At 35.9% G+C, this 19,195-nt stretch overlaps 1 protein-coding gene across 1 annotated transcript; it reads right to left on the bottom strand.

Annotated features, from left to right (window-relative positions):
• Positions 1-571: 571 nt before the first annotated feature.
• LOC145673819 (uncharacterized) lies at positions 572-18,250 on the bottom strand. The gene is made up of 3 exons (XM_081743585.1): positions 18,155-18,250; positions 10,414-10,669; positions 572-1,405 (listed from the first exon to the last, which is right to left on the bottom strand). The coding sequence occupies exons 2-3, from the start codon at positions 10,663-10,665 to the stop codon at positions 1,289-1,291; spliced, it is 369 nt and encodes a 122-aa protein (XP_081599711.1). The 5' UTR covers positions 10,666-10,669; positions 18,155-18,250; the 3' UTR covers positions 572-1,288.
• Positions 18,251-19,195: the final 945 nt, after the last annotated feature.

Genomic DNA, 19,195 nt, shown 5'->3' with positions numbered 1-19,195 from the left:
TGTATTCTTGTGTGTCTATTTTATGAATTGTAATTAGGTATATCATTTACAGATAGATATAGCTTTCAGACCCTGATCCGATGATCGTCAAATTTTATTCTTTAATTGGAAGTATATGACGAAGTTCCCATGACAAAAATAATAGACTCACAGAAGATACTCCAATCCGGGGTGTTTGGAATTATTGTTATTATTATTTTTTTGACCGGTGCTGTATTTATATCCTGCATAAGCTTTTAGATATGAGAACCCAATGCTGTTCCCTAATTTCCAAATGAGAAAATCAGCATTAACGTAAAAAGTATAGTTAATCCTAGCAGTTAGTATATACTATAAATTTAGTAAATTAATTTCAGATAATTATTGACTGTTTTCTGTTTAACTTCAGTTTTATTGTATTACTAATAGTACAAGCAGAGGCACTACATTTAAAACTACTTGTTAACCTTCTTGCTTTTTTATGACATACATTGTACTGTTGAAATGATGTTACGCTAGCGTAATTGCTAAACTTAGAGCGTATCACATTCACAAAAGTAAAGAATGTATTTTTGTAATTGATATACAAGGTGTCTCAAATGTTCCCTGACATAGGGTAATTGTTCTTATCAGAGTTACAACAAAATGCGGGGAAACCGTCTCCAAATATGATGTTTTCAATCTAAATTGAAGCATTTTTTTTTTTAATTGGACAAGCCCTTTGGCTGTACACTCTTTATGCCACTAATGTTAAATGAAAATTCAACATTGTCATTAAAAAGTGGGCTGGGGTACGGGAGGTGGATAAAGTTTGTAAGAGTATGGTGAAATGGGGCATATTTGAAATGTGGGCTGGCTATCGATACGTTAGTGTAAAAGACAGTAACTCCATTACTTACGTTGTGGGTCCAGAGAAATGGCAACGTTGCATTTTCATTTAACATTGGGTGCTTAAAGAGTGTACGGCCCAAAAGGCTAGTCCGATTTTTTTTTTTTTTAAACTTCACTTTAGATTGGAAACATTATATTTGGGGAAGATTTTTACCCTTACATTTTATTGTAACTCTGATAATAACATAACGGCCCAATGTCAATTGACTTTTTGAGACAACGTGTATATAGCATTAACTGAATCTTTCACAAAAACATAGTAGATACAATATCTAAACATTTAAATGTTAGAGTGGAACTGTGAAACTACACATTGTTATCTAACAAAAATAATAATGATGAACAAGACACACGAGGAACAAGACTTAATAAGTGCAAAACAATATCTGCGTTCTTCTGATATCACTTGTTCCAGTCTTTATTTTTGGAAAGACAACTGTTGCATCTTTTCAACGACATCAACTTCTTTCATCATGTTAGCAACATTCTCTTCGATTGGATCTTGTTGGACCATATCCTCTTCGGTTTCGTGTTCCTACAAAAAGAAAAAATGTAATAAATGTTTTACAGAGATTAGCTGTAAACACAAATATATATATTTAGGACAGGTTCATAATATAAACGTCTAATAATATTCGATAGTCAAATTTCTATTGATCGACCATCGTTTTTTGCTATGAAAAAAGGCCATTATCAAAGGTGGTTATCTAATGGGGGGTAACAATCTTTTAGTAGACCAAAATGTAATTTTCAACACAGTGTTATTTTAGCAATAAATATGATACCGTACAGAAAATGTAAACGTCGGTATTGGTTCCTTTCGGAAGAACACGTCTATCTTTTATTCCTTTGAAGCTACGTTAACCCCTTGCTTACCAGTAACATCCCTGTTGATGTCATGGAAAGGTATCCGTTATAAAAAGGGTCGTATTAATACTGGAGATGATGAAATTTGTTAGTGAATGCAAGGCAAGACTTAGTTCTACTATTTCTCCTTAGGTGACAGCACCTTAGTGACAGATAAGTCAAAAAGAAGTGTTGTCTCAGTAGATGGCAGACCTAAGGGAACATTCAGTTGCAACACAAAGCTGTTTGTTTAAACGATAAACACTGAGCAACTTCGAGATCTATTTCGAGATCGTAAAAGAAAAACCTTTGTTTTCCGGTCAGTGCTGTCAACCTGAAGCAGCATAAAACCCCTTCACGACATCAGAATTTCCCTTTTACAGTCCATAATGCAAATAATTGTTTTCATCGCTCCTCCTCACGCGCGCATAATTACTATGTTCTACATTAAATAACGGTCTAAACAGTAAATGAAACCGGTATTATAGCACGCACATAGGATAATGACACCTGGAACGGAAGAGGTTAATACGGCAAGGGGTTAGTATAATAATGATGAAGAAACATCGAGTTACAAAATTTCAACAGACTTACACGTTTCATGGGTCCTACATCTAATATAAATAAAATAAAGAGTTTGGTTGTGTGTCTGTCTGTGTGCGGCCTGGGGACCAGACGAGTCCACCGAGAGGTACCAAATTTTGGTCAGGGTACCTTGGTCCAGATCCCAAACCAAAACGAAGCGCTTTTTATAAACTCGAACCAGGGGGGTCTCAGGGGGCATTTATCGAGACATGTAAAAGTAGTAGAACATGACCGATGTTAGTGTCAAATTCATAGTTTTCGAGGTCGCTGAGATCAACGATGAAACTTCGATCGCATTAACTTCTAAATTCACCCCATTCGACTGTGGGCAGGGAGTCACCGGTGGGGGGATACCGGGACATGTAAAATAATCCAAAATGACTGATATTAGTGTCAAATGCATAGTTTTCGCGGTCGCTGAGATCAATGGTGATACTTCCATTAGCAGTGACTTTCAAATTCAGCTACCATTCAATGTGGGCCTGGGGTAACCTGCGGGTGGTTACCGAGACATCCAAAATGAGCGATATTAGTGTCACATCCATAGTTTTCACGGTTGCTGAGATGAATGCTGATATCCCCACAGGCGTTGACTTCCAAATACAGCCCCCATCGGCTGAAAGCCAGAGGAACTTTTTTTAAAAAATTCGAACCAGGGGGTCTGAGGGGGCGTTTACATGTAAAAGTAGTAGAAAATTACTGCTATTTTTCTATTTCGTTGTTCAGTCCGTTTATATAGATATTATATCTGACCCATGCGAAGAGTGAGTATTTCAGCTAGTACTAAATAAAACGTACAGGCCACATAACTAAGCATTATACCTCAAATTTCTTAAAACTAGATCATGTTGTGCTGCAGCTATTGTTTAACATTTTTCTGTGAAATACGAACACAATCATAAGGCGTTTTCGAAAAAAAAAATACATCTAAACAAAACCCACTTCCAAAAGTAAACTACTCCGTGTAGATTTTCGTATAAGGAATGGCTTATGCTTTATGTTAGGATTAATAACAAAATATTTGTTTAAAAAACAAGAATCAAATTGCATTAGTCGTATTTTACAAACTTGTCGAAAAAAAAAAAAAAAAAAGATTCACCCTTAAAATTAAACTATCCCTTGTGGATATTTTCATGGAAGTGATTTACACAACATAATAGGAATATAAATGGGATACTTATTTGTGAAACACTAACGAAATCACTAGGGTTATTTATCAGAAAATAGTACCCTAGTAGCAAGAAAGCTTTCTGCCAGTTGGCGCGTACTTGGCTTTTGGCTTTTGGCTTTCTACGCTTGCATTTGAAACGCATGCTTTCATACAATCTTCCTTTTGTTTCATTTGCAAGCGATGTTTAAGACCATTCGCAGAGCGTCATAACATCACTAGCCGTTCATTAGCTATTGACTTGACTTCTGAAATGGTTGCGTCAAACTTGAATGGAATACGGAATCCAAGGTTGTCCCCATGTACCTTTGTTACTGGAATCCAATTTGCGGCATGCTGGCACGTTTTCCAATCAAGCTGGATGCAAGCTTAGCCGACTTGCAATTCAGGCTTTCAGCAAGTGCTTTGCAATTTGTCTCTGCTACTAGGGTATGTAAAGAAACTCACCCTAAGAGTAAACTACCTCTTGTAATGTTTCTCGTTATGCAACATTATAAAGTAATTAATGATTTATTTATTTATGAAATATGAACAAAATCAAAATTGCTTGAGTCGTTTTTGAGAAAATCGCCAGAAAAAAATCGCCCCAAAATAAACAATTCCTCGTATATATTTTCGAGACAAATGAGGTACCACATAGTCAGGTAATTAATGGAACATTTGTTTATGAAATCCGTTATGGATCTTTCCCAGAGAAATGAGTTCTACTATATCTTAGGTTTATTAATCAAATATTGATTTATGAAATATAAACGACATTGTTACAGCTGTTTTGAAAAAAAAATCACATTTTTTTAAAAAAAAACTCCTCCTTCAGTAAACTATCCTAAATTTTACGTGTAGAAAGAAAATTCGAAAAACAAAACCTCCGGATATTTATGTTTAATATTTGGATCAGATAGTTAAAGGGTAAGGATAGTTAAAGGGTTATTTAGAAGAGTGTACGTCAGGATGAATGGACGAACAGTTGGACAGGTATCGAAAGGTAACTTTTTTCGTATATACGGGCCGGGAAACATGAAAATCCGTGCAAATTCCGAATTCAAGTGCATTCACGATGAACATATTTTCTTTCCTCATTTAGTCGTATGATAGTAAAAAGTTTTCTTTTCTTTTTCTTTTTTTTCTTTCTTTCTTTTTTTTTTGTTCAATATGTCAGCCTGTTCGCAATTTGTTTGTACATCCAGACATTCACTCACCGAGAGGCCATACCACTCAACATATCTAAACCGAATTTTAACTTTGTTTTTATGGGATTCTCTTGAGTTTTTCTTTTTTCGAATTTTCTACCTAACCCTAAAAATAAGAGTAGTTTACTTAAGGAAGAGAATACATAGATTTAAATTTGTCGATAACACTTCCAACACTTTTGTTTATTTTCCATAAATCAGTATTTGATTAGTAACCCCATAATATATCACTTACTCTGAGGGAAGAACGTAGACTGAAGGTATTTGAGAATAAGATCCTAAGACGAATATTCGGACCCAAGAGGAACGGGAATGGGGAATGGCAGAAACTTCATAACGAGGAACTACATAATTTGTACGGTTTACCAAACATTGTTAGGGTCATCAAGTCTAGGAGGCTTAGGTGGGCAGGTCATGTAGCCAGGATGGAAGAAAGCAGGAATGCTTTCAAAGTCTTAGCTAGAAGACCAATCGAAAAACGACCATTAGGAAGACCTGGACGCAGATGGGAGGACAATATTAAGATGGATCTCACAGAGATAGGAATACAAAGTAGAAACTGGATCCAGTTGGCTAAGGATAGAAGTCAGTGGAGAGCTTTTGTGAAAGCGGCATTGAACGCCGGAGTTCCACAGGCCTTGAAGTTAATTAGTTTTTTAACCCCATAATATAGTATAAGTCATTACTTTGGAAAATATTCGTAAGAGATAGTTTTCAAATTTTTAACGATTTTCTCAAAAATGATTCCGGCGTTTTTGTTCATATTTTATAAATAAATGGTTTATTAACAAGTATACCATATAGTTTAAATATTTTTATTTTAAAAAAATCACAAGGTGCAGTTTGTTACCGAGGTGATTTGTTTTAGATACGTTGTCGAACACCAATTATAACTTTTATTCATACTTCCTAATTTTTACAATATTATTAGTATTTAACGAAAAAAGTCAAAAAAATCTTATATATAAAAGAGAACGCACAAATCCTTTGTTCCCTCATCACGCTAATACGGCTGAACCAATTTCTTTCATTTTTGGGGGGTTATTAGGATTTGGACCCTAGATGGTTTTTATCATATCACTTTAATTTTTAATTACCAGTGTCTTGAGATAATTGACCATTCAAGTGTCCATAACGTACAAATCCTTTGTTAGTTCATCATAGGTAAAAATAAACGTATTTATATGCAACCCGCATGACCGTGTCACTCGGCGGGTTAACATAAATGACAGGCGATATAATGTTAACATTTACTGCAATCTACTATGGTTTTTATCATATCACTTGAAAGCGAAAAAGTAAAAATTATCTAAGTAACAACGTTTATTGCGTTCCGGGGTGACCGCAGCGAAGCGGGGCGGGTTAACATAAATGACAGGCGATATAATGTTAACATTTACTGCAATCTTCTATGGTTTTTATCATATCACTTGAAAGCGAAAAAGTAAAATTATCTAAGTAACAAAGTTTATTGCGTTCCGGGGTGACCGCAGCGAAGCGGGGTGAACGCTGCTAGTCTTATATATAAAAGAGAACGTACAAATCCTTTGTTCCCTCATCACGCTAATACGGCTGAACCAATTTCTTTCATTTTTGGGGGGTTATTAGGATTTGGACCCTAGATGGTTTTTATCATATCACTTTAATTTTTAATTACCAGTGTCTTGAGATAATTGACCATTCAAGTGTCCATAACGTACAAATCTTTTGTTAGTTCATCATAGGTAAAAATAAACGTATTTATATGCAACCCGCATGACCGTGTCACTCGGCGGGTTAACATAAATGACAGGCGATATAATGTTAACATTAGTGCAATCTACTATGGTTTTTATCATATCACTTGAAAGCGAAAAAGTAAAAATTATCTAAGTAACAAAGTTTATTGCGTTCCGGGGTGACCGCAGCGAAGCGGGGCGGGTTAACATAAATGACAGGCGATATAATGTTAACATTTACTGCAATCTTCTATGGTTTTTATCATATCACTTGAAAGCGAAAAAGTAAAAATTATCTAAGTAACAAAGTTTATTGCGTTCCGGGGTGACCGCAGCGAAGCGGGGTGAACGCTGCTAGTCAGATATAAACACATCAACAGATCTTACTGATTAGAATAAAATTGTGGAACATGGTGCACAAACTCATTCTTCTTATCTGAAACGAGGAGGAATTGCCACAAGAGTAGAAATAATCAATCATTTTTCCAATTCACAGGAAAAGCCACGAAATTGATTGTAACAATTATCGAGACATTTCTCTTCTTTCAACATCCTATAAAATAATCTTGAACGTTCTCTTAGCTGGATTGACCACATTCGCAGATGAAATTATTGGATATTATCAGTGAGGATTTAGACAAAATCGATCAACTATCGACCAGATATTTACCATTCGACAAATACTCGAAAACAATTGGGAATACAATACCCCGGTACATCAATTTTATTTATTAATTCTAGAAAGGGTTATGACTTGGTTAGGAAAGAAACATTGTACTATTCTTACAGAATACCCAAAGAAGCTAGTTAGATTAATTAATATATGTTTAAATGAATCCCAAAGTAAAGTCCGGGTAGGATTTTTTTAATTTTTATTTTTATTTTTTTATTTTATTTTTTTATTTTTTTTAATTTAATTTTATTTATTTTTTTTTTGTCCACGAGCTTTCGCGTCGATAGTCATGAAATAAAGAGATGTATTGTCGCCATTATTATTCAACTTTATTCTGGATTAAGCTATAAGGAAAAATCAAAGATAGCAACCAGGACCTAGAGCTGAATAGTATTCATGGCTAGGCTATGACGTATAGTGATGATGTAAATTTAATAGGGGATGATAGAACAACAATAGAAAGAAATACAGAGGCTTTATTAAACGCTTGTAGGGACATGGGTTTAGAAGTACCAGGGAAGCAAGAAAGTTCGTGCGCTTTTGAACCACTCCCGCTTCCATTTGGCTGCTGCGGCGACACCTGTCCCCGTAGCATGAAAGTTTTGACTGTTTGGGAAAGCTTATTCATTGACGCATCAGCCACGGTGAATATAACAACGCATTTGTCAGTGTAGGGTGTAAAAATCGCTCGTGATCATGTCAGTGTCAAATGAAGTTTTTAGAGCTTGTTTGCTTTACGAGTTTAAATTGGGGACAAATTGTGCAGAAGCAGCTAGAAAAATATGTGTTGCGCTCGGAGAGGGTGTAATAAGTAAATGTACAGCACAAAAGTGGTTCCAGACCTTTTCAACTGGTGACGAGACCTTTCAAGATAAGCCTCGCTCTGGGAGGCCTAAATCAGTGGATATGGACCACCTGAAGGCCTCTATTGAAGATTATTCCAGTCAAACATGTGAGGAACTTGCTCATCGATTCGAGGTAAGCAGGAAAATTATTCGGGTAAGTCTGCATCATTTGGGTAAGACCTGAAAACTGGGTCAGTGGGTCTCTCACGAGCTGACCGCTATGAGCCAAGTTCTAAGACTGAATATCTGTTCATTTTTGTTGACGAGACACAAAATCTGTCCAATTTTGGACCGTATAATAACTTGTGACGAGAAGTGGGTCATGTATGACAATAAAAAACGGTCATACCATTGGCTATCACCGAATGATCCGAAGCCTTTGACTGCAAAACCGAACATCCATCAACACAAGGTTTTGCTCTGTGTTTGCTGGACTATAAACGGTATCGTGCACTACAAATTCTTGGAACGTGGTAAGACAATTACCAAAGATGTGTACTCATCAAAACTGAGAACGGTAGCCACCAAACTGACCCAGAAACAGCCAGCACTAATGAACAAAATAGGTGTGCTCTATAACCAGGACAACGCGCGCCCTCACACCGCAAAACAGGCGCTGGAAGTAATCTCAGAACTTGGTTGGGAGCTTGTATCTCATCCTCCCTACTCCCCAGATGTCGCCCCTTCGGATTGCCATTTATTCTTGGCCATAGACAATTTTATGCGTGGCAGGCAGTTCAAGACTGAACAAGACGTCAAAAATGCAGTTGCTGAGTTTTCCGAGTCTCGGGAACAAATATTCTACAAAACTGGCATTTACAAGCTTGTTGAGCGCTGGGAGAAGGTTGTAGAAGCAAATGGAGGCTATTTTGCCGAATAAACAAACCGTTAAAACCCTGTAATTGACAGTTTTCTTCCATAGTATAAAAGCGCACGAACTTTCTTGCTTCCCTGGTAAATGCAAATAAAACTAAAAACATAGAATTTCTCCGGGATTGTAATACTGCAAATCATGTATTTGATAGAGGGCTCCGTCCCCAAACTCCCTCTAAATGTGAATTTACATAATGCTGTAGTAGGGAGTTGCTTATAGTGTTGGTTGGAAACATGAGGAAGTAAGGATTCACGGTCCTAGTTATTTCCAAATAGTGCATAGTTTGCAATACTTAACACTTGTAAGGTATTAATTTGGCGAAGTAATACAACATAGACGAATGCATATCTAGTGAAGAGGAAAGAAAGCATGAAAAAAAGACATATTTGCGATTAACAGTTAAGAGTGAACGAAAAAATGAAAGAGGAGTAATTCTGTGTAAGGTATATTAAAATAACAATAAATAAATAAATAATACAAGAACGTTGAAAAAAGGTTTATATGAGTCTAATCCAGGGATGCCATCTGCTGAAGATTAGACATTTTCTTCGTTGTAAAAAAAATGTAAGTAGTTTTGGAAAGGTTGGACGTGCTTTCGTTTTCCGCTTGTTGGTGGTTGGACTTTATTCCTAAATAGTGTTTAACGAAAAAAGAATGTCCGTAAACCAGACATATTTCAATCGCTAGATATTCCTGAGGAGAAAAAGAAAATGATATGCATCAGTGTAAAAGTTTATATGTAATTTTCGCAAATTGAGAAAAAACTTTTTTCTTCAATGACCTTAAAATATTCGTTACTGAACTCTCTATGTCTCTCTCTGTTGTGTCTGTGTGTTATTTGCGAATTTTTAAATTTTGAGCCTTCCATTTGATAGAACATGAAAGACTATTTGAGAAAGTGATGGGATTTTTTTTTTGCGTGAGTCTTACCGTTCCCAAGATATTGGCCAAAAATGGCTGATTTCGGGAGTTTTAAGAAGCCATATCTCGAGAACCGTAAGTTATAGAGAGATGATATTGGTGTTGATCAATACCTAAGAGGATGCTGAATATTTGGCACCAAACAGTAACTGGATGGCCACTTGCCAACTGGGTACCGTTTCACAGATATTGGTCAATCGGATTTCGGGAGATTTAAGGACCCATATCTCGGAAACCTTAAGTCATAGAGAGATGATATTTCGCAAATTTTTCAATTTTGAGCCCTCCATTTAGAGCAAAATTAGAGATCACTAATTAACCAAAATTAGAGATCACTTTATTTTGTTTATCATATGACCCAAAATTAAGGGAGTTATTAAGTTTACAAATTTTCAAACGGACCCATTTTAAAACAGTATGACGGATCGGATTCGATATTGTTAATATGAATGAACTGAACAAGTTTGTTTTTAATCCATTCGCTTTTAGTGAAGTTACTGTATCCAATATACAAGAAATGAATTCTGCTATTTTAGAAATAGATGGATATTGTGTGATCTCCACCAAAGGTATATTAAAAATTGCACACAAGCTTATTACAAATCAGAAATTATACGGAGGTCGCTGGTAAGAGGATGTGATAAAATGGGGGTCGTGATAGAAATTAGGTGAGAGGCACTGCCATAGATGAATGTAAAATACACAACTACTATACATATTTACCTGCTCTGCCTGGGTCCTTATTTCGATTGTAGTGGACTCATGTTCCCTCAAGAGGAAGATTAACACTTTCTTTCTCTTTTGAGAATCTTTTTCCTTGATGTAAATTTTGGTCATTTCTGGTCCTCTAGTCCTTCTGATGCTGTGCTGCACACCGTTTGGATTCACGAATGTCATTCTCCGATTGCATATCTTACAAATGGTTGTCTTTATTCTGGGTCTTTCAGTTTTCAAATGAAGCAGATTCTTGTTCATTTTCCTGTTAAAAGATATATACGTAATAGCATATTAGTATCCAAATGTTAGTTGATGCAACTTTGATTTCATTGCTGTTACGTAAAGTTCACCTACGTATCTGTCCTTATTTCTCATATTAAAAAAAAAAAAAAAACCTTCTTATCATCAGTCCAACGTATGTGGACATGTACCTAGGTACATACTAGTGGTGGGCACAAAAACTGTTTTTTCGGTTTTTAGAAAAAACAGAAACCGGTTTCGGTTTTGTTCAAAACCAGTTCGTTTTTCACCAAAATTAGTTATCGGTTTCCTCCAAAACCGGTTCGGTTTTACACCGGATCCGGTTTCGGTTTTCTTCAAAACCGGTTCTGTTTTTTTTAAATGTTCTATTTCTGACCAGAATATTGTTTTGTCGTTCTCCGAAACCGGTTTTGGAGAAAATCGAAATGTCGTTTTTTTCTAGAAACCGGTTTCCGGTATTTATAAAAACCGGTTTTGCCCATGCCTAGTACATACCCAGCTGCAGATACCCAGTTGTACAGAAATGTAACCTGAAAGGTGTACTAAGTATGTTTCGGAAGGGAGTCAAATACCTCTACATAACCTATCCTATCTGCAGCCAAAAAGACCAAAAGTAATTGTTAATTACAAGAGTAATTGTCACCTCTATTTTTAGAAAAAAAAATGTTACAACTAGATTATTTTTATAAGAAAACAGAGTACTGATCTGGCGGAAAATCAAATTTTCAGCTTACAAGAATCATTTCTTTGTTAAACAAGTATAGTTCCGTGAAGAAAGTCTACAAATTGTAGTCGAGCTATAAAATCGGGGAACTCTGGCAATTGAATGATGATGGAAGAATTGGCGGAATGAAAATGTGGAAGAAAACCTACGGACACGATATTGTTCACCCCAAACTTACTTGTCCGGGGATCGAATAAGAGACCCCACGCATCAGAGGTAAGCGCTCTACCGCTGAGCAACCCCGTGGCCCCTAAATGACAAATTGAACTGCAGTGACACTTCCATTCATTCGGGGCCGCGGTGACTCAGTGGTAGAACGTTCACCTCTGTGCGTGGGGTCCCGGGTTCGATTCCAGCCCTGCCAAGTGAACTTTGTGGTGGACAAACACCGTGTACGTGGGTTTCCTCGGGGTTCTCCCGTTTCCTCCCACTTTCTTCATTCCACCATTTCATTCATCTCTCATCATCACCGTCTCCTTTAGCCTAGCCGGCATAACCGTGGGACGTAAAACTCAAAGATTTCATTTCATTTTTAATTTACTTACATGCCATTGGCGTTGACAAGGGACAGTATATTTAAAAAAAGAAGCTACACTGCAGCAATTAATTCTGATTAATGGAGATCTAAAGCACTACAAAGTGTTCATAAAAATGCGATCTATGTTTTATTCTTTTCTTCAGAAAATGCAAGTTTCACGGACATGCTCATTAGTGTTTCTGAATGTTACCTCTGTGAGATTAAACAATATAATTAAAGAAACTGAAAACCATCTTCATTTGTTGAAACTACAGAAAATTCTTTTATTGTGGGCACAGTAGAGCAAACTGGATCCTCCTTTTTTCTCTGGAGGGGGCAAGGTGGCTCAGTGGTAGAGCGTTCACTTCCGGTGCTTGGGGTCCCTGGTTCGATCCCAGCTTGTGCGTATGAACTTTGTGGTGGATAAACACCGTGCTCGTTAGGTTTCTCGGGGTTCTCCCGTTTCCTCCCACTTTCTTCATTCCACCATTTCATTCATCTCTCATCATCACCGTCTCCTTTAGCCTAACCGGCAAAACCGTGGGACGTAAAACTTAAAGACTTCTTTTTCTCTGCATGATTTTATTACAATGAATTGGCAACTCTATCAAATAGTGCGAATTACGTGTGCAACTACAAATGAAAATTTTCAATATGGTCGCTATAGAGTACAAGTCAGGACAAACAATTTTATCTTTATGGAAAGTTTTTTTTTTAAACTTTACAGAAGTATATTTGTTGGTATTTATTATTCTGGACTCGGTTCATGTATAATTATGGCCCCGGGTTCGATCCCAGTGGGGACACTCTGTCGAAAAGATGTAACAGCTTTTTCAGACTAACCATATTGAGTGAGGTTTTTCCTAGGTTTCCGTTATTCACACCAGGCAAATGCTCAAATAGTACCTAACATAATAGTTCCATTCCCTATTACTTTCTTGCTCTCCAATTTCCTGGGCAGAGTGATCTCCGTGGGACGTCAGTGCTCACATATGTGATGGGCTAACATGGGCATAGATGCTAAAAGCCCAGAAATCTACTCTCTAATCCTTAGCTATGTGTGATTATGTATAAAATGCGTTACCAAGAAAAATGTGTTGCTTCATTGGCGCGATCTAACAATGAATGTCTTACAAATGGTCCAGCAAGACAATTATCATAAAAATTATACGGGCAATTCCGGATAAAATGAACCTCTGTACGTTTACTAAAGTGAAGCAGGGTCTACCAACGATGTTATAAAATAAAGGATCTGCCCATACGTATCTTGATCATATGAGCTCAATGAAGCCGAAAAACAATCGAGCATCGTCTGAGCCGATACGTCTGATTGGCTACTCTCGTTTCCGCCATGATTGTTGGCTCGAAACATTGCAATCTTACTGGCGCGGTGTGGCGAAGCTGTGACGTAGGGCTTCACGATTTTGTTATATGGGCAGATCCTCTATTTTATACATCCTTGAGGTCTACTTTGTTCTACATTTCAATACTACTTATTTACTAACTTTTTAAATGAATTAATTATTGTCATAGATTAAAGTTTCGAAATTAATTTTCACTGTAAACAATAGATACACATATGTAGGTTAATGATGATATATCTGCTATTTTATTCTAGCTACAAACCGAATCTATTCCACAGAACGTTCATTGGAGTTATGAAATATTACTTCAGTAACGAAGACAAAATGTGCCTACAGGTCGTCTTATTACACAAAACAATTTGCATGAATTGTTTTCCGATGCATATTTCGTCACAAGAGAAATATTGTACCAACCAGGATAGGAGAAACAAAGCTGGGTACCACTATACCTTAACGCTTTTTAAATTAGCACATATTAACATTTCCCATATGATAAGTTGGTTCAGTGGTAGAGCGTTCAACTCTTGTGCATGGAGTCTCTGGCTCAATCCAAGCTCGCGCCAGTGAACTTTGTAGTGGACAAACACAGTGTGCTTGGGTTTCCTCGGGGCTGTCCCGTTTCGTCCCACTTTCTTTAATTCTACCATTTCATTCATTTCTCATCATCACCGTCTCCTTTAGTCTATCCGGCATATTCGTGGGACGTAAAATTCAAAGATTTCATTTTCACTTGCGATATAATGAGAAACTCAAGACTGAATGTAATATAAGCGAATTTTTTGTGTTGAAACATGGTACAAATAATCATAATTGTTTTGTAACAGAGTCAAAACGTACCTCTTATCGCTCAATACAATTTGGATGAACTGTTTCAAAAACCTTCCGGTTTGACGTCTCACGGTTATGTCCTTTCGGCTAAGGGAGACGGATGATTAAGGAAAGTGAATGTTGATGCTAAATTGGTGGAATGAAATGTTGAATGAAATTGGAGTACCCCGAGAAAGCCAATAAACACGATGTTATCTACTACAAATATACTTGGCTGGAAATCGAACCTTGGCCTCGAAGCATTAATGAAATGTTTCACAAGATATATATTGGGTCAGAGGAGAAATATTATACGAGTGACAAACAGGAGAAATATTGTACCAGTGTCAGACAAAAAAAAAAAAAAAAAAAAAAGCTGGAGGACCACTATATCCCACTATAATCTTTCCAATATAATAAGGAGAAACTAAGAAATGAATGCAATATAAGGCAATTTGTTATTTAAGCATGGTACAATTAAACAAAAAAAAAATGTTTTGTAACAGAAATGTTTAATGGAGCTGGATAGGTATCAATTTGCTTTGAATAATAAAAATGAGAACCCACATTATTCGAAATTCCTCTATCTCTACAAGTTTAGGAAGGGATTCGAGCAGTCCTGACAGGTCCACACCAGGCCCGTAGTCAGCCCAAAAATTTAGGGGGTGCCCGGTCCAACCATATTATAGTTCATTTGCAAGCCCACCGTGAAAATTTTAGGGGGCCAGCAAAAATTTAGGGGGCGGCCTTCCAGACCCCCCTGGATACGGTCCTGGCCCGCACTCAGAAATATTTGATGGAGGTGGTCCCACTTTTTGTAGGGGATACAATACTAGAAGACACTATTCCCGAGTAGTATTAAACTAGTGTTATTCTACATGTAAGAAAACAATAAGTAATTTTCAAGTACTTCTATCAGCGGTGCCCATACCCCTCAAGTGTTTAGTTGCAATTCCCCAAATTTGCCATCTCCTTCCCCCGGAAGCCTACACTGCAAAAAATAAAGAAACTACTTTTAGACACAGTAGGACGCTTTACCCATTACTGACACTCTGTAAACACCTCCAGATTACACATATTCACCCCTTTCAGATACAGATTATCCAAGTATGTCCCAGATGTATATGCAAAATGTCTCATCATTTTGTTTTCGAGAAGTCTTTTAAATATATCATACTAGAAACTGTTTTGTGAGAATTAACGGTTTCGGACACGCGAAGCACACTTTATAAACACTATTTCATCAATTTTCAACTCAATATCTATACGTATTTACTGTACTGTACTGTACTGTGAGTATTCCGTAGTGTACTGTACTGTATTGTACCGTACTGTATTCTGTAGTGTACTGTACTGTACTGTGAGTATTCTGTAGCGTACTGCACTGTACTCTACCGTACTGTGGGTATTCTGTATTGTTCTGCACTGTGCTTTACTGTACTGTACCGTACTCTGAGTATTCTGTACTGTTCTGTACCGTACTGTGAGTATTCTGTACTGTACTGTATACTGTACTGCAATATCTGTACTGTAAGTATCTAAATGATGATTTATTTTTTTATAGTGTAGTAAAGGAAACTGAAGTTGGTTGTGACAAAACCAAGATAACTTGGCTCGTAGACTAAATTATATTAAATTTTTAAAAAATCGTTATGGTCTAATTAAAATTCTATTATAACATTTCAATGAAAAATTATGCCACCCACAAAATCTCATTAGCGCAACCTAAAACGTGGCTGCGCCTGTAGGCAGCTCTGGCTTCCACCTGTATTATCAGGGAAAAGCAGTAGAATTAAATTGTTTTTATAAGAGGATAAAGAGTAGAGAAATAGTATAAGATCAGGTATTTACGCCATATGAAATATTTCTGTTAAAATAAATATAGTTTTAATAAGAAAGTCTGTCGAGTTACTAAGCTGGAATTGGGTAGATGAGACACGGTTGCGCCCCTGGTGCAGACAGAACACAAGTATTTAAAAAGAGTTACTAATTTTGGGGGGAGTGCGAAACTGGTGGACCCTTCCGTGGGTGCACCAATGAGTACTAAAATGTACCTCTGTCAAAATGTGTGATTCCTCGATGAAAAATTACTTCAGTGACCGAATTACTACTCACGTGAAACATTTATCATAATACTAAGGTAAAAATGACTCGATTGAATTGAGTTTCTAATGATAGTTGTAGATTTTATGCAACTTTAAAATAAATTTTTTAGTACCGTGTGTCTTAAAATGTAAGAGCAGCATGTTCTTCAGCAAACAAGCCATTGTAACTTTAGCTAACTGAACATTCCATAATAAAACATATTTCAAATATACCTATGTAAGACTATAAAAATTAGTTCTCTAAAAAAATAGTAAAATGAAGGTTTGTTTCATCAATAAAACCAGATATACAGTATATGAGTCTCACGGATATACATACACACACACACACACACACACATATATATATATATATATATATATATATATAGTAGAAAAAGATCCCATCGATACGATCATACTATATCATTGAATAATTTGTGTTTTACACTTTTCATTGTCTTAATATAACTAATACATATGCAACGTGTACAAGGGCATAGTATTATAATACTGGAACCATATTAGACGATATGTTATTAATTGTGATTAGTATTTATAATTCTTATGACAATGAAGACATAGAAATTAAAATATACAATATATGTAACTGTAAGTTATAAAGCTAAATCAATAACCAGAGTAAGTATACTGTAACTGTTTCGGAGATTTGTTTATGGGAGCGAATTTTCACTGTTGTTTACATACTTTACATTATGAACCAACCACAAAAGTATGAATATAGGGTGCAATTAAATAACAATATATTTTAGTCTTCGCAGTTTGAGACGGATTCAAACAAAAAAATTATGTTTGTTTACTGTCAGAACTATTTTCCCATTCCCCCAATTTCCATGAGACACAGCTTTAAAATCTTCTGACATGCCCCACCCTTCCTACTGATCCAGTGGCTGATCAAGTGTTTCACGTAATTTATTGTGGACATGCAAAATTTCGATGCACCAAGAAATCCTTACGGATATCCACCCCTGAAGTTCATTGGGGAATAACAAAAATCTGAGTAAAGAACTCAAGAAATATTGGTTTTGTTGCACTTGACAAGACGTCCAGTAAACAAAAATATAGACAAATAAAAATAAATGCAACATGGAAATTAACAAGGCCGATTTTATCATTTGACTAGCCTTCTGCTAACTGTGGACTCCGTTAAGATTTTGAATCCCAAGAAAACACCCATTTAAATATCATAGAAATTTCTTCATCCCCCCTTTATACCCCTTAAAAACTAAAAATAATTACTTTTAGCACCTTTCCGGTGGGTTAGTACCGGAAGGCTACAATAATGCCAAATCTCATCATTCTGATCCTGCCGGAAGTGCTTAAACATTTTGAGATGAAGAAGATGCCCTATGTAAATAAGATGGTAAAGATTTTTCAGTTCCCTGTAAAACCACAATTTTTCTGTGGGTTAGTCCTGGATAGCTACAATCATGCCAAATTTCAACTTTCCATGTCAACCGGAAGTACCCCTTAATTTTATATCAGTTCGTTTAGTTTTATATATAGTTAGGATATGTAAATTAAATCGTTTGCTAAATATATTAGTTTTAAGAGTTATTTCAAATAAACGTTGCACCATTTTATTATTCTTGAAAATTTAACATTTAGTAAACATAAAATATATTACGAAATAAGTCTTAATGTGACGTCATAAGACTGAAGAAGGATATAATAAAAAGCCTTGTGTTACAGCTTTCATTTGAGGCTACCAAAATACCAACTATTTAAACTTATTAAATGGTTACTTTTTATTCTTTCTCACTCCAGAAAACAATAAACGTTTTTGCAAACCTTCATTTTAACTACAATTGTGCGCCATTTTGAAATTAATGTTGATAGCAAAATTATATTTTTTTTTTTTACTGTAAATTCTGTGAAATATGTAAGAAATACATGGTGATTAGTATACTGTAATAATGTAATAACATTTGCTAAACAGCCAACGATTACGAAAGTTAAAAATACTTACAATTTTGATTATCTTTTGTCTTACAATCCAACCCAACAGAATTAAAATGTTCTCAGTTGCAGCGTTGCTCGTGATATTTCCAGAAAAGACTAAGCGATACAGCAACTGGCAGCGCCCTCTATCTGACCTTGAAGTTTGTTTAAGGCGGGAGGAGAAAGAAGAAAATAATGAAAGAAAATAAACTCTCAGTAGCAACCCAATAAATACTTTCACAATAATACTTAGTTCTGTAGAATTCTATTTATTAACAAACTCAATGACATATTTTTCTGCAGTGTAGACAGAGTATATTGTAATAAAATCTTAATTTTGTCTGAATTTATCCCCTTTCCATGTGAAGGATGTAGGATCTATCTTTTATAGCAAATAGCAATACTTTTATTAACATTTAGGCATAAGTTGTAAATTGATATAGGAAAGTGATTGTCTCGGACAGTTGAAATAAACATTATTCAATATTCTGCATATCTTTCACATCTATTAACACTGTTCACTTTCTTGCGGGAAGGGTGTATTAATCTCTCCTGGTTACAGCTGATTTGCCCTTTCGCTCTTTGTTGCACTCCGCGTGATGATGTAATCAGTGATGCCAATCCTTGAGAAAAATTCCGTTATTTATTTACTTTTTTTTTTTACTTTAATGTTTCGAACACGTATAAAGGGAATTTTCGTAAAAATTGGCAGCATATATGCGATTTTTTATATTTTTGCTTCATCGGCGTCAACAATTCTTTATGGGCAGGAAGTAGACAATTGACACTTCAAGAAACGCGATACCAATACTAAATGTCAAATTTCGATACTGTAAAGTGCATTGTACTATCGAAGTACAAATATAAAAATAGAAGGGGAGAAAATAGAATATATGACTAATATTTGATACCTTGGCAGTGTTAGTAGTGATGATATGAAGTTTGAGCGTGAAATAAAAGCAAGGATAGGAATGGTGAAAGACGCCTTTAGGAGGAAGAAAATAATATTTTGTGGGAACTTGAATAAAGAGTTGAGAAAAAAAACATAAAATGCTTTGTGCGGAGTATT

Source organism: Thermobia domestica, chromosome 17, assembly GCF_964235325.1.
Source record: "Thermobia domestica chromosome 17, izTheDome1.hap1.1, whole genome shotgun sequence".
Lineage (NCBI taxonomy): Eukaryota > Metazoa > Arthropoda > Insecta > Zygentoma > Lepismatidae > Thermobia > Thermobia domestica.
This window is presented reverse-complemented; position numbering and strand designations above follow the sequence as displayed.

Coding starts and splice junctions, on each gene's coding strand:
- LOC145673819 (XM_081743585.1), bottom strand. CDS start 10,665: ATGAACAAGAATCTGCTTCATTTGAAAACTGAAAGACCCAGAATAAAG. Junction 1,406..10,413: donor TAAGGACCCAGGCAGAGCAG/GTAAATATGTAT, acceptor TTCTTTTTGTAG/GAACACGAAACCGAAGAGGA.